Genomic DNA, 20,714 nt, shown 5'->3' on the forward strand with positions numbered 1-20,714 from the left:
GTCGCCTTTAATCTTTGAAAATAACTTTCAATATCAAAGGAAGACGAGGCAGGAGCCGATTTATATAAATATTTGAGCTAAAACTTGGCATGGATATGGGGATATGCTACGTTCTGGGCTAATGAGAGTGATAGCTGCAGGGGCAAATATACAATTTAATTGTTATAATTCACTTTTTATTGTGGATTTTTTGTGGTATTCTTTCGTTTATATTCAAATGGTTTGCTTTTAATATGATTGTTTCGTCCTTTAACCATCAAGCTTTTATGAATTTCCAAATCGGCTGCGGGGCTGAGCGACTTTTGTGGCAAAAGTTAAAACGTTGCAGTTATTCTTTTCGAACCCAGTTGCCTCAGAAGCGGTGCACTTGTTTTTAACCTGCGGGAGCCTGTTTTTCAGGCCGTCCATCAAGCTTTCAGGACCAATCAGCGCGTCTGCTCCCACCGCAGGCCGGAGAGCGTCGTCTCACTTTCAGACTGATTAACAGGCTGAGACAAACGTTCACAAATCTCCCTAAACGCTCACATGAAGCGAAGCTTTGCGCCTCTTGGACAGATTACGCCTCAGATGTCCGTAGAAGGAGCTCGGTCCGGCTCCACAACAGGAGTTATTGAGGCTGAAGGTGGAAAAAAATGTTGAGCTGTGAACACTGGAGTAAAACACTGCTGCGTTTGGAGCATAATAGGATTTCAGAGGTTTGGAAAATCTTACTTTCATCTGTAAGTAGCCTTGAACAAAGTGCTGAGAACATTCCTGCTGCAGGGCTCAAAAATAACATTTATGTTTAAAATAATCAGTAAAGAAACTCAACGGGGTGAAAGTAAATTTCCCCCACGTGCTCGGCTACAGATGCAGAACAAAACCTGACTCTGTTTCTCACAAATTGCTCACAATTATTCTCTTTGTGCAACTAAATTGACTTTATCAAAGCCTCTTTGTCAACCTAATCCCGGATTACAGTGTAACACCTCCACATTTTTATGTAGATTTTCTACATGCAGAAACATTTCACGCATGTGATGCATTATTACTAGCAGTAACGCACAAATAAAGTAAAATATGGCAGTTAGATGTGAGGTCCAAGTGAATTAATGTGTTTATTTTGATCATCTAGTGGCTCTTAGAAGGAAATGAATAACTTGGCCCCAGATTTCATGTTCAGTAAATCAACATTTCATTTTTACACACATGAACTACAAAAATGTGTTTCTGTAACTAATAATTGGAACGAGCAGAGACGTAAAGTCAAATATTAACCGTCAGCGGCTGAGCTGTTGTCCACTTCTGATTGGTGCTCGGACCCGTGTGACGTCACGGCTCCACATTAGCCCCGCCCACTGGAACGAGCCCAAACAAAAAAGATGCAACAAAAAGAACATGGAAAGTTTTCAGTCTTCCAAATTTGTGTCCCAAAAATAGTAACTTGTTTCCAATTTTCAGAAGTTTCCTGACTCGGTGATTTCAGTAATTTACTAAAATGCAGAAAAATGGAAAATGTTGTTTTCTGGGCATTTTCCACCTCCAACACTGATGAAATTCAGATGTTTCTGCTCATGCAGGAATATCCCGACACTTCCTTCCCTGTCCGGCCCGACTGACGCACTGCAGAGCTGCATCTGTTAACGCGCAGTGGCCCCGACGGCGTGAGCCACTGCGTCTCTGCAGGGCAGCACTCTGGGACTTCTGTGGAGGTTTGGATGAAAGGGGGCTCTGGGAGGGACGTTTTCCCTTTACTTCTGTTTGTGGAAGAAGCAGCAGCTCTGAAGTGTGTTTTATTCAGTGGCAATTGTGTGATGTAGATTAGAAATACTGCTTTAAAAGTTGCACTTGTTGAAGCTTCAGCGGCGTTCCGCAGGGATCGATCTTTGGACCTGTGCTTTTCACATCTGACAGGTGCTCACGGATAGAAATCCCTTTGAAGAGTTGAACGAAGTTTTTCCAGCATTTGTAAAGGATCGACATGTCGCAGTTTATTTTGATGGCACAGTTTAACGTTGTCGACAGTCGAAGAATCTTTGTATCGTCGTTCAGATGACGCCACTGTAGATGGGGAGCAACTCTGTATCAGGACCCATCAGGATGTGACGGGAGCTTCAGGCTGTGGCCCACGATGCTTCGGCGTTTACGAGGTCACTGAGGTCTAGACGTTTTAGGTCATCTCAGACAGAGTCAGTCGACCAGAAGGCCCCTTTATGCTCCGTCCAGCTCCGAGCTGTCGACCAATCACGGCTCTTCTGTTTCGTTTGTTTCCATGTACAATATGAGATCATTACACATGAGAATTGCAGCTATTTTTTTTAAAATTCAAAGTCTGAATTTTGTGTGGATGGAAAAAAAATCTGCTTTTACAATGTGGACTAAAATTTGCAAAAAATTTTTCAGAGGTGAAATAATGGTGATTCAAATTAAATATGAGCTGAATCCAAAAGCTGGGGTTTAAAACCAAATTCTGGTGGAAAATGTTAGATTTCTGATGGTTTTAATAGAGGTAGAATTATGTTTAAAATCTAAACTTTGGTTTAAAGTAGAATACAAATTGCACTTAATGTAAAGCATTAGTTCTTCCCCCCAAACTTTGTGTCTTCATATTATCACAGCGCCAGATTATCCAAACCTAAACTGACACATATTTGTGCAGTGTAATCCCATTAGCCTCACCGTCAGCCAGGCTGACCCGAACCCAGAGCCCAGATCCTTCAGGACGAACCCAAAAGCCTCCTGGGAGATTTTTTGCAGCCCCTCAGTCAAAAAGCTTCTGCCTGTTGTAAAAGTTTATGTATTTATTTATTTTTTAAATTTAGCTTTAAAGTCAGAATCTGTCAGATTTCAGCCAGAATAAACAGTTAATCCTCATTTGTTTAACCCTGTAATGGCAGATTAACCCCTGTTAGCGCTGCCTCGGTTCAGCACCAGGGAGGGGAAACGGCTTCAAACCCTCCTGGAAGTTTTATTTATTTAGTGTTGTGTTCTGGAAAATGGGGATGAATGAAAAGTTGGATTTAAGACCCAAATGCATGAAGTCATAGAGTAGCATTAGATATTGATTATTCATATTAGAGTTCTGAGAAAAGTCAGACTTTTTAAGAGTTCATTTTCAGGTTTAAGATCATATAAATTTAAATTGTGATGAAAAAGGTACAAAATAAAATTTTGGAAAGTGAAAATTCCAGTTTAAATCCTAAAATCAAGAGTGAAAAGTGTAACTGTTATTTTTCAACCACCTTATTTAATTCAGAAGTCATCTTAAAAGAGTTAAAAAGTAAAAATTAAAAGAATTTTAAATTTAAATTAGTTGAACAAAGGCTAATTTATATGGAGTCACATGAGGTTTTGTAAAGAAAAATCAAGGTTATGGAACGGAATCAGAAATTTTAAAAGCTTTTGAGGTGTGTGTGTGTGTGTGTGTGTGTGTGTGTTTGTGCGTGCGTGTGTGTGCGTGTGTGTGTGTGTTTGTGCGTGCGTGTGTGTGTGTGTTTGTGCGCGTGTGTGTGTGTGTGTGTGTGTGTGTTTACGGGACATCAGATCGATCAGAACACCAGAAATGTGTCGTCGCTGCTGGGAAGCTGCTGGAGGTCAATTGATGCTCGTTACTCTGTTTAAACCACAAATTCTGGATTATTCTCATAAATCAGCTTCACATCGGAGTTTATTGAACATTTCCTGTGTTTTACTGACAAATCCTGCAGACGTTTCAAACAAACTTCAGTTTAAAAAGCATTTGCCGCTATTTTCTTTTCTATAATTAAAGATTTCTCTCAGCTGTGAGAAGAATTTTATTCGCGTGTTTTAATCCTTTTTTTTTTAAAAAAAAAAAGGATCTTAAGACAGAAATTAAAAATCACATTAATTAAAATCTAAAACGGAAAATGCTTTTTCGAGTGTCACAACAGTGAATTTAGATCAGTTTCACACAACTTTAAATCCCGTTTATTGAAGTTTTTCATCATTTTTACAGTTCAAACCAGTGATTAAACCTTTTTCCAGTGTCCCGTACTTCGGTTAAATAACATAATTACTTTTAAAAAACACAAACTTTTATGAGGGGGGAAAAACGTTTTAACGTTTATATGGTAGTTTAGAAGCACCGCGACTCGGTTCGGTTCTAATGCGACTGAAACTCGTTAAAGAAAAATGAAAAACGTGTCGAACAGTTGCTAATGGCTCCGTTCAAAAATATCTTTAAAGGCGGGTTTTTATTAATCCAAAACTTTAGGAGAATCTGAATTTTGATAACGTTTGAGTAGAACAGCGTCACACATGCACATTAATAGAACCCCTTGTTTTAGTAAATAAAAATAAAGGTACCACGTCACCGATGTCTGCCAGCATTTTAACCGCTTCACGTCAAATTATCCGTCAGAAAATTTTGTTTTGCCTGAAATTGTGCTCAGTGTGACTCCGTTTTTAGAATTTAAAACAGTTATCAATCAATCAATCAATCAATCAATCAATCTTTATTTATATAGCGTCTTTTACAATCAGAATGGTTTCAAGGCGCTTTCCAGAATCCCAGGGCCTAACCCCAGACAAGCAACAGTGGCAGGAAAAACTCCCCTTAACAGGAAGAAACCTTGAGCAGGACCAGGCTCATGTAGAGGAGAGGAGAGGAGAGGCATAGAGCATTGAAATACATACAAAAAAATTATATTGAATTAAATTGAATTGAATAAGCTGCTGGTTGAGTGGGTCAGCGGGGTCGGAGGTCAGTATACAGCTCTGAAGATACCTGTAAATGGATACAGAAGGGGGGGGGGCAGAAAAACTACACAGGAAATAGCATTACTAGTCTATTATCCCACGGAGAAACAATTATACGCTTTAAAATAAATATAGGCATGAAAACAAGTCCTTAGCTGCATATGTAAACATTCAAAATTATTCTCCAAAACGAGTTTAACTATAAAAAGCATGATTGGTATTTCCGTCGACAGCCACCAGAGGGCATCAAAGGTCAATTTCTAAAAGTTATGGAATCTTAAAAATGACACGAAACTTAATGTTTGTTTATAAATCAGTTTTGAATCAATCCTAAAATCAGTCTCAGAAATAATGGCAGGTTTCACCTCGGCAGCAGATGTATTCATCAGTAACGAGCTAAAAACGTTCAGAAATCTGTGAAGAACCAAACTCCCGTGAAGACAGAAGTAAAATATCAGAAAATAGGGGGAAGGGATCAAAGCTGAAAGGTTATGGGATCAAATTCGGATCAACACGTGTTTGCAGTAATCCGCCACCAGGTGGCAGCAGCGGACGGCAGGAATTCTGTTTTTAATTTTAAACTCTTTTTTTCCGTATTACTCTGAAAACAGCCAATATAGATTTCTTGCAGATTATTGAATAATTAGGTGAATGAAACAACTTTACATGCCTGAGAAATTAGTGTAACAGCAGCATTTTTGATTTCTGACACTTTTCAAATAAGTGTGATGTTATTTTGAGTTTTGAGCTTTTTAGGCAATTTTAATTCGAATTCCAATTTGCGGCATTTAAACTGTAACCATCTAGGTTGTGAATTGAAGTTTATTTTTGTTTTATTTATCCAAAATAAATTATAATTACTATTAAATGCATGTCAGCCATATCTGTGATTATTAAATATTAAGTATCTTTTAAAAAAAATCATTTTAGAGTAAATTCGTTAAATTTCCCACTGTTCCAGTGTTTATGTAGCTCCTTAAGTTCACCGCTAGAGGTCAGAAAAGCTCAATGTCTGAACCAATGATGATAAAGTCCAATCAGATAATTGTCTAAATATAACGGATGAGTCTCATTTGTGGGCCTTTAGGCGATGGTGGGTCGCACATTTATGGGTAATTAGCTGAGGTCACGTGGTGAAAAAGCCCTGCAGAAATAAATGACATGCAACTCTAATCTCTTTTTAATTAGCTCACTAATTAAATAATACTTACCTTAAACACCCCATTAATATCTAAGTAGTATTTAAATAAATAACCTTCCATATCATTGTGGCTGACCCCCCCCCCCCCATTACCACCACCACCACCACCACACACACACACACACACACACACACACAAACTTACAGGACATTTAATCCACTGACCAACTCACTGTGACTCCAGTATCTGGAAGTTTGTGTATGAACGCGCTGCGGCTGACGGTGAGTCTGAGTGGATCAGACAGGTGAGCAGAGTTGCGTTTCACCTGTTGGAATGAACAGCTGTCCGGGGCTGACGGTGGAGATGAGCGCCAGTCTGGGGCAATTATTCATGGCTGGTTGGAGATGTGGCAGAGCGCATCTGAGCCCCCCCTTAATTCATCAAGGACGACTCCTCATGCAACGCTGCGCGGCCTTCCTCGCGTGAATATTCAGAATTGAGTCAGGAGTTAACAGAATGAAACTTCAAATCCCACAACTGAGCAGTTTATGCTGCATCCTGACAGGAGAGGTGAAGCTCCAGATGCTGGTGGAGGTCAGAGAGGCTATTAGCCAACGGCTGGAGAGGCGTGCTAACATGCGGTGCTGCATTTAGCAGCAGCTAGTGGTCAGGATGCAGATTGTGCTATTTTCGCTCTTGAGGTTTGCAGCGTGAGAGGAATTTAAAATTACTCCTGGAGTTTGAAGTAGTTGATCGATGATTTCCTGGATTAATTATCAGATGGAACTCTGATTGTCCTCTTTAAAGAGGAACATTAATCGATTCATCCCCGTCCGGACCTTGACTGTTCTCACCCCTGCTGAATTATTTAAAATAAGACACTTTATACCGTGTGTGTGTGTGTGTGTGAGAGTGTGTGTATGTGTGTGTGTGTGCTAGATTATGCATGAGGTGAATAAATACATGAGAAATACAGAAAAGACCTGAGTTGTCAGAATCTGTGATGAATACGTTGCTCCTCATGAGGAAGCAGCTCCTCGTGTGTCGTTCACCTCTGCACAAATCTCTCCGGGAGCAACACAACCCCCCTGATAACCAGCTTTTATGACGCCCAGCGCCACCAAGCTCTCGATGAAGGACGCTCCGCTCTCAGGTCGGTGAGCCGAAGGGATGAGTACCGGCTTAGCGAGCCGCGGTGCCCAAGTTTCCCTTTGATTGACAGGTCAACCTCTTTAATTAATCACCTGGAGAGCCAGAAACAGGCGGCCAAGCGTCTCCTGATAGGAGGCATAAATAAGCCGCAAGGTGGAGGCCTGCGTCCGTGACTCCATATGACCCGCGTCCAACACGCTGGACGTCCCAGCGTGCTGCACAACAGCTGCCGTCATTTTATCCGTCGTTTCTGCTTGAGTGTTTTCTTCTGCTGCCTGATTCATGAACAATCGGATCTGATCTGAACTCCCTTTTTTTGGGACTCAAAGCTTGTGTCTCGACCACGTTAACTCACCTGCTCCAGGACCAGACCGCTAACACGCTAACAATGGAGGCAACAATGGAGGCTCGACCTGACTTAGTTGGTACATCAAGGATGCAAACATGTCAGATGTTTATTAAAAGCCGGAGCAGATTTGGATCCTTTTGCCATCTAAAGCTCGTACTTTCTGGTTGCGCCACAGGAACGCTGCTAAAGTCCTGGCGGCGCTTCTGTTCTTGGCCGGTGACGCCTCCACCGGGGTTTTCCCGATGAGGAGCGGGGCTTTGTGGACCGTGATGAAGGGCCTCCTCCTGTCTGTGAAATTCCATTCGTGCCGGTAATAAAGGAACCGCCGCGTGGCTGCGTTAGCCTCTGGGGTTTTTTCGCGCTTACTTTCACGCATCCATTAACAACGCGGCCGGAGCCTTTCACATGTGCGCTCATGTTCTGGGATTCGCTGCTGCTTCACAGGAGCCTCATAAATTGCGCTTGATGTCGTAATTATTCTTGGGGATCTGTTTGAAGGAGAGAAATTCTCCCTCTGATTCCGAGGCTACGGGCATCCGTGGGCCTACGAGCACGGATGTGGGTGACGGAACAGACCAAGTGCTGCCTCGGATCTATGAAACAACTTATTGTGACAAGTTGCTCAGGGGTGAAACTCTTGTGCTGTTCACTGACGGAGCTAATCAGACGCATCACAACTGTTGGTTTTACAAGGCAAATTCAGTTTTGTTCGCTTCTTCCCGCAGCGGCGGTGGAGCGGAGAGGAAACGGGCCGATTCAAGCACATGGCGAGTTACGCAACCATCTCCCATACGTGCAGGATGTAATCCTCAGTGAAAGAGGTGAGGTTAATTAATCCCGGCGGGAGGTATGAACACGTAATGATATATGACGATTATCGTAGGCAACACAATGTGTGCTGTTTTTGTTTGTGAGCTCTGTGGGAAAGTGGTAAATCTCTGCAGTTTGGCCGATTCAAAGGCTCAAAATTCTCTTTTAGGACCACGAAGTTGCAAAGAATGCTGGGTAATTTCCAGGGGAAGGTAAACGTGAGCGCGGAGCTCAACACCGACTCCTGTAACGAGCTTTTGTTTTGAACGATATCGGGCCGCGTCTGATTTCCCCGATGGAGCCGGCGGTGAGCGCTTTGTCGCGCGGCCTTACGAGCGACGCTCAATTACCCGAGCTTCCATTAAGATGGAGAGTGGCGTGTGGAGGAAGATGGCGTTTCCGTGGCCGTTTCCCAGCTGGTTCAGCCTCGTCTGGCGGCTCGGCTCATTTGCAGTTTGCTTGTCGACTCCAAGAAAACACGTCGGTATCATTTCTGATGGAGTCCTTTAATCCTCAGCTGGTCCTCCTCCCCAGACAGCTGATCGTTCAGAGCTAGCATGAGGCTAACTGTTTTAATAGACGCCATCTGCTTCCTCTTTTCACTCCTTTCCTGATTTACCTCTCAATACACTCTGCGCCGCGTTTGACGGCCGCCACGCCGATTCTTTTCAGGATGTTCTCTTTGGGTAATGGCTGATTTACCATTCAAATGGCCTCCGACTGTCCGTCTCCGTCTCACTTCTGCTGCTTCTGTTGCGTCCAAATGTGTCCCTGGAAGGTCAGCCTGAGAGCTGCAAGCATGTCCGTACTCTAAAGAAGTTGTTTTTCAAACGGCATGAGAGGAATCTTAAAGCTATGCTAATACAGACACAACCGGGACGAGGGTGATTTTAAAAATAAAATACCTTTTAATTGATCATCTGTGTGTAACTCAATGTTGGCAGTGAATTAATCATCTCAAATCGCACAAAACTGATTTATCCATCAAAACTCTGATTAACTGCCTCGGTCGTCCATTTTAAGGGTGTTCTTCACTGTGATTCAGCACATCAGACCTCTTAGCTCAGCGTTTCATGTAACTTCTGTCAATTTTGGAAATTCTTGCTGCCAACACTGAATCCATCGATGCACCCGGTTCCGTGCACACCCCAGGGGCGTCGCATGTCGTGCCGGGCTTGAAATGCGTCATGTTCTGTGTCTGAAGCATCGCCGCAGGTGCATCCAGCTGTGAGTCACTTAACAATGGTCACATGATCCACACGAGGCCTCGGGGCAGATGTGGGATGTTGATTCGGGGGGGAGATGGGGGTCCTTCATGTTCTCCTTCACTCTGCTCTTTTAATTACATGAAGCTATAGAAGCTTTTTCAGCCAATGACTGTTAAAAAAGGCAGAAAACATTGATTTCTTTTTTTAAAAAAAAAAGGTTATTTAGCCAGTTAATTAGCCAAGAACAAGCACTAGTGTAATTTATCAGCTCCCAAAAATATTTTTTCCCCTGTTTTCTGAAATTTCAGATTGTTTTACTTGAGAAAATCAAGCTAATGTTATCATTTTGGCCTTAGCGTCCCCTCATTAGTTGTCTCACTATCGCCTCCCCAGGCAACAGGTAGTATTACCAGAACAGAAGGATTGTGCTTATCCATGCTAAAGACCAAAGTTAGCAGAAAATATGCTTCACTGACTGTCCCCGAGGCTCAGAGCAACAGAAGATAACGATAATTAGAATTGGCAATTAGACGGTCACGGTTGGGCCTTCAGAACCGAAACAGGCAGCTGGTTTTGGACTTCGATATGATGTTAGCTGTTGCCCGCCACGAGGCCCCGTCAGCTCGCTGCAGCAAACGGGACGACAACGGCGAAGAACGCTGGTGCAAACACCTTCAGAATAAAACAGGAGGCGAAGTGTTTGAGTTGTTTAAACTCTGAAGTTCTGATGTCCTGTTAAAAATATGGCCTGTCTGATTGAGCGTGCGCTGATACGCAGAAACTATTAAAACCCAGACGAGGGTGTAGTTTCTGGCTAGCGTGACGCTTCCAGCAGAAACATTTGTGAAACATTTCGCAGCTTCGCCCCCAAAATTTCCCACCGGTCTCGGTCCGATTATGTGACAAGTGTTCGATTTAGTCCGATTCTTTACACACGCCAGCGTCCTCAGAACAGCGTTGTCTTGTGTGTCAGCCTCGTTTGCTGGGTCGCACACAACCTTTAACGCCCATCATCGCTGCGCACGGCAGAAGTTCTGTCCATTTGTCTGGGGTCGGACCGCTGTGTGAGGGCCATTGCTGTTCGGACCACTCGGGTCATTTCCTTCTGGGCATGGCGTTGCTACAACAACGTGATATTGATGCCAACAATGCAAATATTTCCTGCAGAAATGCTGTGAAAGATGCTGGAAGCCAACACGGTTCCGGACCTTGAAGTGGAGACATAGATGTGGCCACTAGGGGCAGCAGAGGACCAGACGCTAATCTGTCATTACAGTCGTTTTAAAATCCTCAATCAGAAGAGTCTGACTGTTGTTTGGCGATATCTGTGCACGTCTGAGGTGGCTACATCGTTACGCCGTGATGTAATATTGGCTGATTTGGGCAGAGAGGCTCATTAATCAACCCGAAATGCAGATTTGAATAAGAAATGTTGAATATCGCAGTGAAGTCGCAACCCATCAGAAATGTTTATGAACCCATTTCATTTAGTGGAAGATAAATATTACTAAGAATCAAAGCCGGAGCGGCTGCAGAAACCACAGGTGGTTCAGTTTGGACTCAGCTGCAAACATAAATCAGACATTCCTGCTTCACATCTGCCTTTTAAGGCTCATACCAAATAAATCTGTTGACGGTAATACCGTGGAGCCACGTTCCCTCACTGTCGGCGTCTGATGTCTGATGCCAGTAAATTGAGGCCAGTCAGGTGTGGCGCCATCATTTCCCAAAGTCTCGCAGGCAGATGAAATGGACTTTTCAGCAAATGTGTCCAGATTTGATGTCAGAAAGTGATCCAGGCTCTGAAATCCTGAAAATAAAACCTCTCAAAACCATCAAATTAGATGAGGCAGCACATTGTCTCAACTGGTCCAATAAGGAAACGTGTGTTCTGGAGGTTTAGCTGTATGCTAGCTACCACAGTTAGCATCTCTACCCCATCTAATGGCTGTTAATGGAACAGCACCTGTACTCATCCCCCCCCTTGGTAGCAGCTCAGGAGTCAGATGGTTGCTTCTTAATATCGAATTCAATTTAGCGTTTTTTCCATCCCACCAGAAAGTGTTGCCGTGGGGACGCGTTCCCTGCGATTCCCAGACATACAGGGAGTCACCAGTTTTGACCGCTCATGGTGGCGTCGCAGCAGAGGCCGTCGGACCCCTCGTCAACCCCAAATGGCCGGAAACGGCGCTGAGTCGGCCCTGCTCTCAGCAGCTTGGGGAACGTCAGGATTTTTCCCTGGTGATGGCCGATGAGTCTGGTGAAAAAGGCTAAATTTGCCTATCTCGGTGTTTCTGAACCTCATCTGTTGAGGCCACCTGATAGAAAACTCATAAATCACCCAAGCACCTTCCTTTCAGCCGGCGAAATGCCAAAACAGCGACGGGGCTCCATCACAGCAGAAGACGTCATCTTTTATTTTTGCACGACAGCAGAGGGAGGCAGGAAGGATGCGAGCTGCACGCGGCAGAACAGAGAAAATCACAACATGGAGGCAGCTTTTTCAACAAAAAGGCCAGTTTCAAAGGGATCAAGACTTGTTTTTAGCTCGTTATGTCGCGGTTCTGCAGTTTTTATCCAGTATTTCCGGCACATGGCAACACATCAGGGTGCTCGACAACACACAGGTGATCCGCGTCAGAGCCTGTGTAACTCCCACGCTCACACATGGATGGCAAAAGTTCACACGGCGATGACAGAATTTTTGAAGAAGAAAAAAACAACCTGACAGATTTCTCCAGACCGCATGGTCCAGAAGGAACCTCAGAGGACTCGCTGATCCCAATGTGCAAAATGCAAAAAAAAAATTGTCTCCTTCCCTCACGGAGGCTAAAAATTGCTGTCCTGAATCAAAATGACACAAATCTTCATATTATCTTCGGTCTTTCAGGGGCTAACAGGCTGGGTCGGCTCTGTTTCAGGTCCTCGGGAAAACTGACACACATAGCGTCGATGCTAGCTTCTTTGTAACACCCTGAAATTGCTTTAAAACAAACAAATACAGGTAAAGATTTATTGTAAACTGCACAGTTTTCTTCGGGACGAATAAACATATACATTTATTAACAACCTGTGAGGGTTCCAGGTGTAAAGTTTCACATTGCTCTCTGAAGGTGGAAAACTGGAAATGGCCCCCTCAGCTAAATGGAACGCTGCCACGAGAAAGTCTGATACCAGGAATTCCGACGACAAGAGATGGTTTTTAAAGTGAGAAAAGTTTCAGGAAGGGGAACTTGTTCTTCTCAACGCAACAGAATTGCTTTAAACTGGACAACATGCTAACGCTAAAAGTTAGCACTGCGGTAAAATAAAGTTTGGCGCTCGTGATGCATGTTGGGAATCCTGCGAAAAGCCGGAAATGTTGGAGCTGGCAGGACCGCCAAGATGGCGGCCGATGGCCATGGGTGACGTCAGAAGGACTTTTTCCACGACTTACAGAGGATCTTCTGGAAGGCGCGTCTGAAATCCCGGTTGAAGATGGTGTAAATGGCCGGGTTTAAGGAGCTGTTACAGTAGCCGATCCAGAAGAAGAACTTAAAGAGCGGGTCAGGGATCCGGCAGGAGTCCCTGCACAGCCCGTAGAGGCTGTAGCTGAAGAAAAATGGGAACCAGCACACGACAAACACGCCCATGACCACAGCCAGGACAAAGGTGAACCTCTTCTCCCTGGCTTGCGACACCTTTTTCCTGGCCGATGAGCTCTGCCGCCGCTTCCTCCTGGAGGCGAAGAGGTCGATGGATTTGTTGCTGACCTTGGAGACGCGCGCGGACTGTTTGGACTCTGGAGGTTGCTTCTCGCCGGTTCTCTGCCGCTCCCGCTTGTGACCTTTGCCCTCTGAGGAGGAGCTGTCGTCCAACTCGGCGTCCTCGGTCTGTGGCCCCGTGGTGACGGTGCGCTGGCTGGGCGTAGGCGGGCTCTGGCAGTGTCCGTTCTCCCTCTCGCATTGGAACGGGGAGTTGGCTTTGCTGAGCCCGTTGTCCGTCTGTACCGTGGCTCCGTCCGGCCTGGGGTCTTTCTCTGACATGTTCCTGGTTCTGGTTTTGGCCACCTGGTATATTCTGATGTAGACCAGGACCATGATCAGGCACGGGGCGAAGAAGGAGGCGATGCTGGAGGAGAGGATGTACCAGCTCTCGTCATTGATCTCGCACTGGGGCTGAGCGCTCATGTCGTTGTTGCTGTCTATGGACATGAGAGGAGGGGATGAAATGAAGGCAGATATGAGCCACACGAGCACGATGATGCCCTTGACGCGTTTAGGAGTGCGCTTCAGATTGTACTCGACAGCCTGCGTAACGGACCAGTAGCGGTCCAGGCTTATTGCGCACAGATGGACGATCGACGAGGTGCAGAACAAAACATCCAGAGCCAGATAAATCCCGCACCAGACTTTCCCGAAATACCAGTAACCCATGAGTTCGTTGGCCAGAGAAAAGGGCATCACCAGGGTGGCGACCAGGATGTCCGCGGTGGCCAGAGACACCAGGAAGAGGTTCTGCGGCGCTTTGAGCGCGCGGCTCGTCAGCACCGCGACCACCACCAGAATATTTCCAACGACCGTGAAGAGGATGAGGAAGCTGACGAGCGCGGCGATGCTGGCGGTGCCCGCAGACGAGTACCCGCCGTCCAGGCTCCAGGAGGCGTTCAGCTGGATGACGGTGAACGCTTCCATGCCGCTGCCGTTAAAAGCCTCCATGCGGGCTGCGCGTTACGGCGATCCCCGTCATAGAGAGACCGCGGGGCACACGCACACGCGCCCCCGCGTGACCAGGTCTTTCAGGGTTTCCGATCACGTGTAACGGGTCGCGTCTGAATAACTTTGGGGGCTCATTCGGGTCGCTGTAGCCGTGCGCGCGGGGAGCGCATGTCCGGCCGCCTTCTGCGCGCTGCGCTGCGCTCCAAATGATGCCCCATGTGCTGCTCTCATCAAACTCCCCCAGAGCTGCCCCGCCCCCGCCACACAGCCTCATTTTCATGCTGTTGGGAAGAAAAAGGCTGCTCCGAAATCACTGATTTACCAGAGATCCACCAAAGTTCACGCGCGGTGATTTGTGCAAACCCTTTTTTTTTCCTGCCCGACTGCGGGCCTCTCAGCACAAGAGCGCAGCTCAAGATAAAGTGTAGGGCTGGAGTGTTTCTGAAGAGGTTTGTTTATGAGCCGCGCAGACTGAGATGAGTTCGGCTTCTCAGCCGCCACCTTCGCGCATCCTCATTTTCATTCCCTCCGATCGTGCGCGCAGCGTTTCCAGGAGCATCCATCTCCATTACCTCTGCTCTCCCGTTAACAGGTTGAATAAGATGCCCGCTGCTTTATGGGCGCCCTCGGGGCGAAGCTGATTTTATTGTCCAAGCGCAACATATTACCACTGTAGCGCCATTATTGTCCACCAATAAATCCCCCCCAACACACACACGCATTGTTCTGCAATAAAAGTGTGATTAGTAATGGGAAAGGAGACTCGCATAGTCGTAATTCTTATGGAAAAACGACTCAGGGGGCCAAATATCTGCCTTTATTTCATTTTTTTGTGTGACAGAATCTTTATGTAAAGGTTCGGTCAACCAGAAACTTTCTGTGTTTTTAATATACGATCTATTTTTTTTTCTGTCATAAAATTCTGGCAGATGATCTAATTTATTTTCAAATTACAAACGGGCCCTGAAGTGGGAGCGGGTAAACTCATTCTTAATCATGGGACACTTTATTTTGGCAGCTTGAGCATCCTGTTGACATGCAGAGCACGTTTGTTCATCAATATTTAATGACCTAAGAGTGAAGCTCAATTATCAAGTGTTTCATGGAGTCCAGTGTGTCCGAGTTTTAATCAATTCTCATTGGATTTATGACTGACTTTTGTGTAAAAAGAGCGGGAGTTGATGAAAATATCGAGGCGGGTCCCCCTCTTTTTGCAGAGACGCTGATTTCCTAACGGACCAGGAGCACTTGTGGGTGTAATGTCAAATACTCCGAGAGGAAGGTTGTTGTCATCCGGGCAGTCGCCACTAGGTGGTGTCAAATCTCCCACATCCAACCTCAGATATTTTAAGAGAAATTGAATTTCTTTAGGCTGAATATTGAACAACGAGGCTGTTAAAGACAGTCAAACTGTTTGACCTTCAGCAGAAGATGCCGCTCCATCGATCCCCAACTGGAGTTCCGGCCTTGTGTCCTGAATGCTTAAAGCCTCGGCAGGATTTCTAATTTCCAGAAATTTGAGGCTTCAGGGATTTATTTTTAGTTTATTCACCTGTTTAGACGCCAGTAGAAAAACACTCAGTTGGTTTGTTTCATTACTTATAAATCCTTAATTTTTAAGTATCATGTGAAAAATCTCATTTACAAAAATATTTGGATTCAAAACATCTTAATTTATTTGTCTGCTTTAAATGACCTCTCTGGACCCATCTGCATTAACACAACGGCCCACCAGGAGGCCGCGACCCACGCTTTGGGAACCACTGGCTAGCACATTAGCTAAATGCAGCAGGGAAGACGCTTTTGTGCCAATCTTAATTCTTCTTTGCTTCTTTATTTTAGAGATCTATGTGGAGTGTTTAGCACAAGCGCTCCCAGATGGTCATAAATTTACTGAACCCCCATCCAGCCGCAGGTTGGGCCGCTGGAGTGGTTTAGAAGAGAGAGATCCTCTCTTTGTTTTCTTGGTTTCAGGAACAGCTAAAAAAAAAGAAAAGTTGAGTTTATTCATCCACTCTGTCCTTAATGGAGTGGTTTAAATGGCGGCGCGGGCTGTCAGCCACACGGCGTCTCCTCTCAGATAATCAAAGCGCTGATGGTTTCATTAGCCTGCAGCCATTAACACCCTCAATCAACAGTTACTTCGCCCCCATTCGTCAAGGCTGCAGAAACTCCACGATTGTCCACGAGTTGTGCTCGTTGCCATGGCGCCGCCGGTGTTTTAACTCGTAATATTAAAATAACGACATCAAAGACTGATGTCCCATGATCGGAGCGTCCAAAGCCTCATAAAGACCGAATGATAGGAAATAAATGATCAGAAGCTCACACTCGTCTCAGGATTTATTTTTAGATCTTTACACGAATAAAGTCAGCAGATAACGTGACCGGGGGAACGTCACGAGCTACAGTCTGAATAATCCTCTCATCAGAGACTTTAGTGGCAATTACATCTTTTATTGGCAACATTTGGACGAAGGCGGACCCGTCTGGCTTTAACGAGATTTACGTCAGGACGTTGGTTCGTCAGGATCTGTAGGGGGGACGTTTAAACGACCGTGCGGGTTGACGCCTCCAGATCTTTTGACCTCGGCACGCGGATTAGCAAGCGTGAAGAGTCTGAACACGCTGTCAGTTTGAGCGGCATCATTCTTGCAGAGCACGTATGTAACGGCTGCTGACATGTTGGGGGATTCTAATGGGAATTTACCATTAATTGTGACTGTTAATCTTCTCTGAAATACTCTGGATCGCTAACGTTCATCCTGCAGATGGAGAAACTAGCGCGAGAACTGTGATGTTAGCCAGCAGCAGAAGTGTCTCCCAATGACCTCTGGCCGACCTTACGGTGTTACAGCAGGTATTTTGAAGATAATGAAGCTCAGGAAAAGAGCTAAAGTGGCTTTGGACTTCTGGACCCCTGCTAACAGATGGAGGAAACCTCCTCCCAGCCTTTTATGTGAAACGCTTCATGCAGCAGTGAAAGACAAATGTTGCTGTAGCTTATTAAAGTCATCAATAATTAAATGGGACCAAGCACCACGTTCTGCGGGCCGATTAAACGAATTTACGATCAGACCATCGGCGTCGCTCTGAGCTTCAGTGGAGGTTTAATAAGCGCAGCGGTGACCTGCGGCTCCTCTTGGACTCGGTCCGACGGGTTTGCTGGAATTGTTGAAATTGTGATGATTTTTTTAATGCGCTCTGAAGCACAATTCAACGCTTCGCTTTTGCCAACTTTTTCAGCATCATCTTCTTTGCTAACGTTACTTGCGGATTATTAGCTGATACTAACTCGTCAACAGTTTGATGAACGCTAACTCATAATTAAATTGACATAGCATTTTCTGGTGAGCTTTTGCTGGGCAGTTAGCATAAGATTAACCCCGCAGAAGCCTTTTTGGCTACTGGTGCATTGCATTAGCATATTATTGTAAACATGAAAGAGTTGGTGAAGACAAACAATTTCCGACCCCAGTGGCTGGTCAGATCTTTGTGACTCGGTAACAATAACTTTAGACGTGCCGGATTTGTCAAAACTATCAGAATGAATGGAGAAATGATCCCCCCTCTCCCTGTAGCTAAGTGGGAAAGCCCTGATTAGAACTGGGAATTTTTACAACTGTTCTGGGAGTTATGGGAGCTGGTAAATTACTCCCATCATTAATGCGAATTTTCACGGCAGGCGGAAGGATTTATGAACATCTCTGTCAAAGACTCGTCCTCTTTTCTCATGTGTGTAACAAGAAAAAAAGGCATGAATAGCTTCCAATTATCCATCATAGTGGATTCGCTGGTGCAGAAACAGAAAAGTGCGCTCCTTAATGGTTCTGTCCTCACCACAGAGTGCTCTCAAAATTGGTATTCGTCCACTCAGACACTGTGAAGAAGCTAACGTTCCCATGTGAGCTGCGAACGTGTTGTAGCCTTCAGATTTTCTGTTCATCCGCCCGACGTGGTATCTCATGTCAGTCTGGCAGATTTGTGAGGTCATGTTCGGTCGTGTCCGTCATAAATATCGGCCGGCTTCAGGAAAGGGGGTCAGAGGTCGTGATCTCTGCTGACCTCTCGTTCATCCTCGCGAGTGGCCGCAAAAACACGTCGCGCTTCGGCCACACATCGATCTAATTAATTTTTCAGTTAGCAGCGGCCGCTAGGTTTTACCGTAACGAGCTTTATTAACGGAAACTGCTTCAGCCAATAATGTCGCGGGAAGTTTGTTGCTGTACTCGGCACAGATGATGTGAAAATCAGTAGTATGGATCGGATTTTAGCTGGCATTAATGATGCGGGACTGAAGGTCGATATTTCATCTTCAGCCCACCGACAGTCCTGTGACACACCTGACCACCCCCCTTCCCCAGCCCCCCCCCAGCTGTGACATCAGCTGTAAAGCCATCAGGAGAAAATCTGAACAAACTCAGATACAGGAAACGCTTGGTTTTAAGGCTTCGTATCATTTAACGTTTACATTGAAGAAACATCGTGATCGTCAAGGGCAACACGACAGAGCCAATTTGGCTTTTGACATTGAAACAGTTCACGTATGTAAGTCAATAATGAGCTGTTATCTTAGCGGATGCATAAACAAGCAAACTGAGGCTAATGCGTGAACAAACACAGTAATGAGGCCCTGGATCGGCATATCGGCAAACACGATCTGGCCTCAGTTCTGTCTGACAAAGCTTGTTTGCTTTTGTTTGTGTGTTTCAACAACACTTGCAACAATAGCTAGCATGTAAATGATGCAACAATGGGGTGGGATGCACTTAAACTGAGAGCTTACGCTCCACATTTCCACCCTTTGTGCTTTTGTAAAGAGATTAGCATAAGCTTGTTTGGGCGTTGATAATTTCATTATTATATTTCCCCCTGGTGGTCGTAGGCCAGATTAAACCAGCTGCGATCATCTGGATTATGCGCACTGCTGCTAATTCAGTCAAACGCACGCCATTTGTCCTTTTCACAGAAGTGTGAGTCACCGTGCGAGGAACACAACTTCAAGGACCCCCGGGCACACACACACACACACACACGTACGTCCCCTCTTTTATGTCACCGACTGTATCACATGCTGCTAATGAGCAATAACACCGATAAATCTGTGACCTTCACCAGATCTGACCAAACTGGAGCATCCTCGAGAGACGAGGAGAGTCAACCGTCTTCCCTTATTTCACTATCTTTGTTACCGCCTCACCGGCAGTAAAACAGTCTTTTATATCTTTTATATCTGATGTCCTTTAATGTGTCCTGCCTGCTTTGATGTGCTGGACTTTAGCAACGACCGTTCCGAAGGCGGATTATAAGCGGTTCACCTCTTGAAGGCCGCATTCACCCCAGAAACAGACGGAGAACCGTTCTTTCCCCTCGCTCTCGTTCAGAACATCAAAGCAGAGGTGCAAGCCGACCATCTAATCTGTGCCACCTTAATTTCCGTTATTTTTTATCAACGGCTTCATTTGGAAGCCAGTTTTGGTCCCTCGTGGCCCATCCAGGGAAAAGTTCTGTGCTGTTTAGGATCCGTTTAATCTGTGGAAGGTTTCCGATCAGGCGTTGATCGGGATCACGGCCTCAGCGACGCCTTCGGGATCAAAGCAAATTCCGCTCCCTCCCGCGGGAATACCGGATGAGTTAAACACGACCAGACTAGCGTAATATTGTTCGGGGATTATCCGTGCGAGCGTGGTTCAGAGCGTGGTCAGGACGTTCGAGACACGCAGCGATTGTCACATGGTTGACTTCAAAGCTTGGTTCGGGGGGGCGTGTCCTCTTGCTGATGTCGTCACGCCAACGGCCGTGTTTCCCATCGGTCGTTCATCAGCGGCGCCTCCCAACATCTCAGTAAATAACGTCCGCCGGCGCGTAAAAGCCAGCGCGTGAATCAGGCGGCTGTTGCGATGTTCCCGCCGCCGGCGCCCATCCTGTGCGTGGGGGGGCGGGGCCTTTGTGTCTGGGCTTCAACGCTCGCTGCACAAATGGAATCCTCCTCGGCTCATTGTGCTCGTAATAAAACACTCTGAAAGGTTCGTAGATCTTTGACTGGGAGGGCGGCTGGCGCCGCATTAGCAACGCCGCGCGGTCGCACTTTAACGTGACGCTTGTTATCAGCGGATGAAGAGTTGGAAATCAAACGGAATCTTTCATGAGAACAAACGTGTGATGTCATCGGGCCATCAAAGCCTTCGTTAGGCGCCAGAACCTCCAGATTTATACCTGTTTCTGGGGACACACAAGCCGCTTTGAAGCCTCAGAGCTTTTTATTTTATTCCCAGCAGCCCCTGGGGCAGAGTCGTTAATTGAAAGAGACGCGCGGGGTCAGAGGTCAGAGGTCGGTCTGTGCTTCAACCAGTCAGCTACAGGATAAATGTCAGACCATGTACAGGACACAGACTGGAGACCAGTTCACCTGGGAAAGACTGGTTATACTGGGATAGGGACCCTAAATGGACTGTCTTTAATGGGACAGAAGGTTCTAAATGGACTGGTTTTAATGGGATAGAGGCTCTTAATGGACTGGTTGTAGTGGGATGGGAGGTTTTGGTGCCGTTTCCAAGGGAATATACTTTGACCAATGATGCTTTTGGGACACGTCAACTGTCCAGTAACACCAGTAATGTCACAGAACTGGTCCACAGACGTCCATCAGACTGTGAGA

The 20,714-nt window shown here is 45.7% G+C and overlaps 1 protein-coding gene and 1 long non-coding RNA gene across 3 annotated transcripts in view; one reads left to right on the forward strand and one right to left on the reverse strand.

Moving 5' to 3' along the window:
• LOC115250676 (uncharacterized) overlaps positions 1-20,714 on the forward strand; it is a 46,350-nt gene that overhangs the window by 22,182 nt on the left and 3,454 nt on the right. The window contains exon 4 of one of the 2 annotated variants that reach the window (XR_003889253.1): positions 8,067-8,162. The exons of the other annotated variant lie outside the window; for it this stretch is intronic. This is a non-coding gene — a long non-coding RNA (uncharacterized lncRNA). The remainder of the gene's footprint in view (positions 1-8,066; positions 8,163-20,714) is intronic. 2 annotated transcript variants of the gene reach the window in all.
• Positions 11,770-14,237, reverse strand: LOC101078692 (alpha-2 adrenergic receptor). Its single transcript, XM_003966880.2, has 2 exons — positions 12,430-14,237; positions 11,770-12,342 (listed from the first exon to the last, which is right to left on the reverse strand). The coding sequence occupies exon 1, from the start codon at positions 14,054-14,056 to the stop codon at positions 12,770-12,772; it is 1,287 nt and encodes a 428-aa protein (XP_003966929.1). The 5' UTR covers positions 14,057-14,237; the 3' UTR covers positions 11,770-12,342; positions 12,430-12,769.

The sequence above is a fragment of the Takifugu rubripes genome, chromosome 8 (assembly GCF_901000725.2).
Source record: "Takifugu rubripes chromosome 8, fTakRub1.2, whole genome shotgun sequence".
In the NCBI taxonomy this organism is placed as follows: domain Eukaryota; kingdom Metazoa; phylum Chordata; class Actinopteri; order Tetraodontiformes; family Tetraodontidae; genus Takifugu; species Takifugu rubripes.

Bases quoted from the DNA above. Each gene is read 5' to 3' on its own strand.
- LOC101078692 (XM_003966880.2), bottom strand. From the start codon at position 14,056: ATGGAGGCTTTTAACGGCAGCGGCATGGAAGCGTTCACCGTCATCCAG.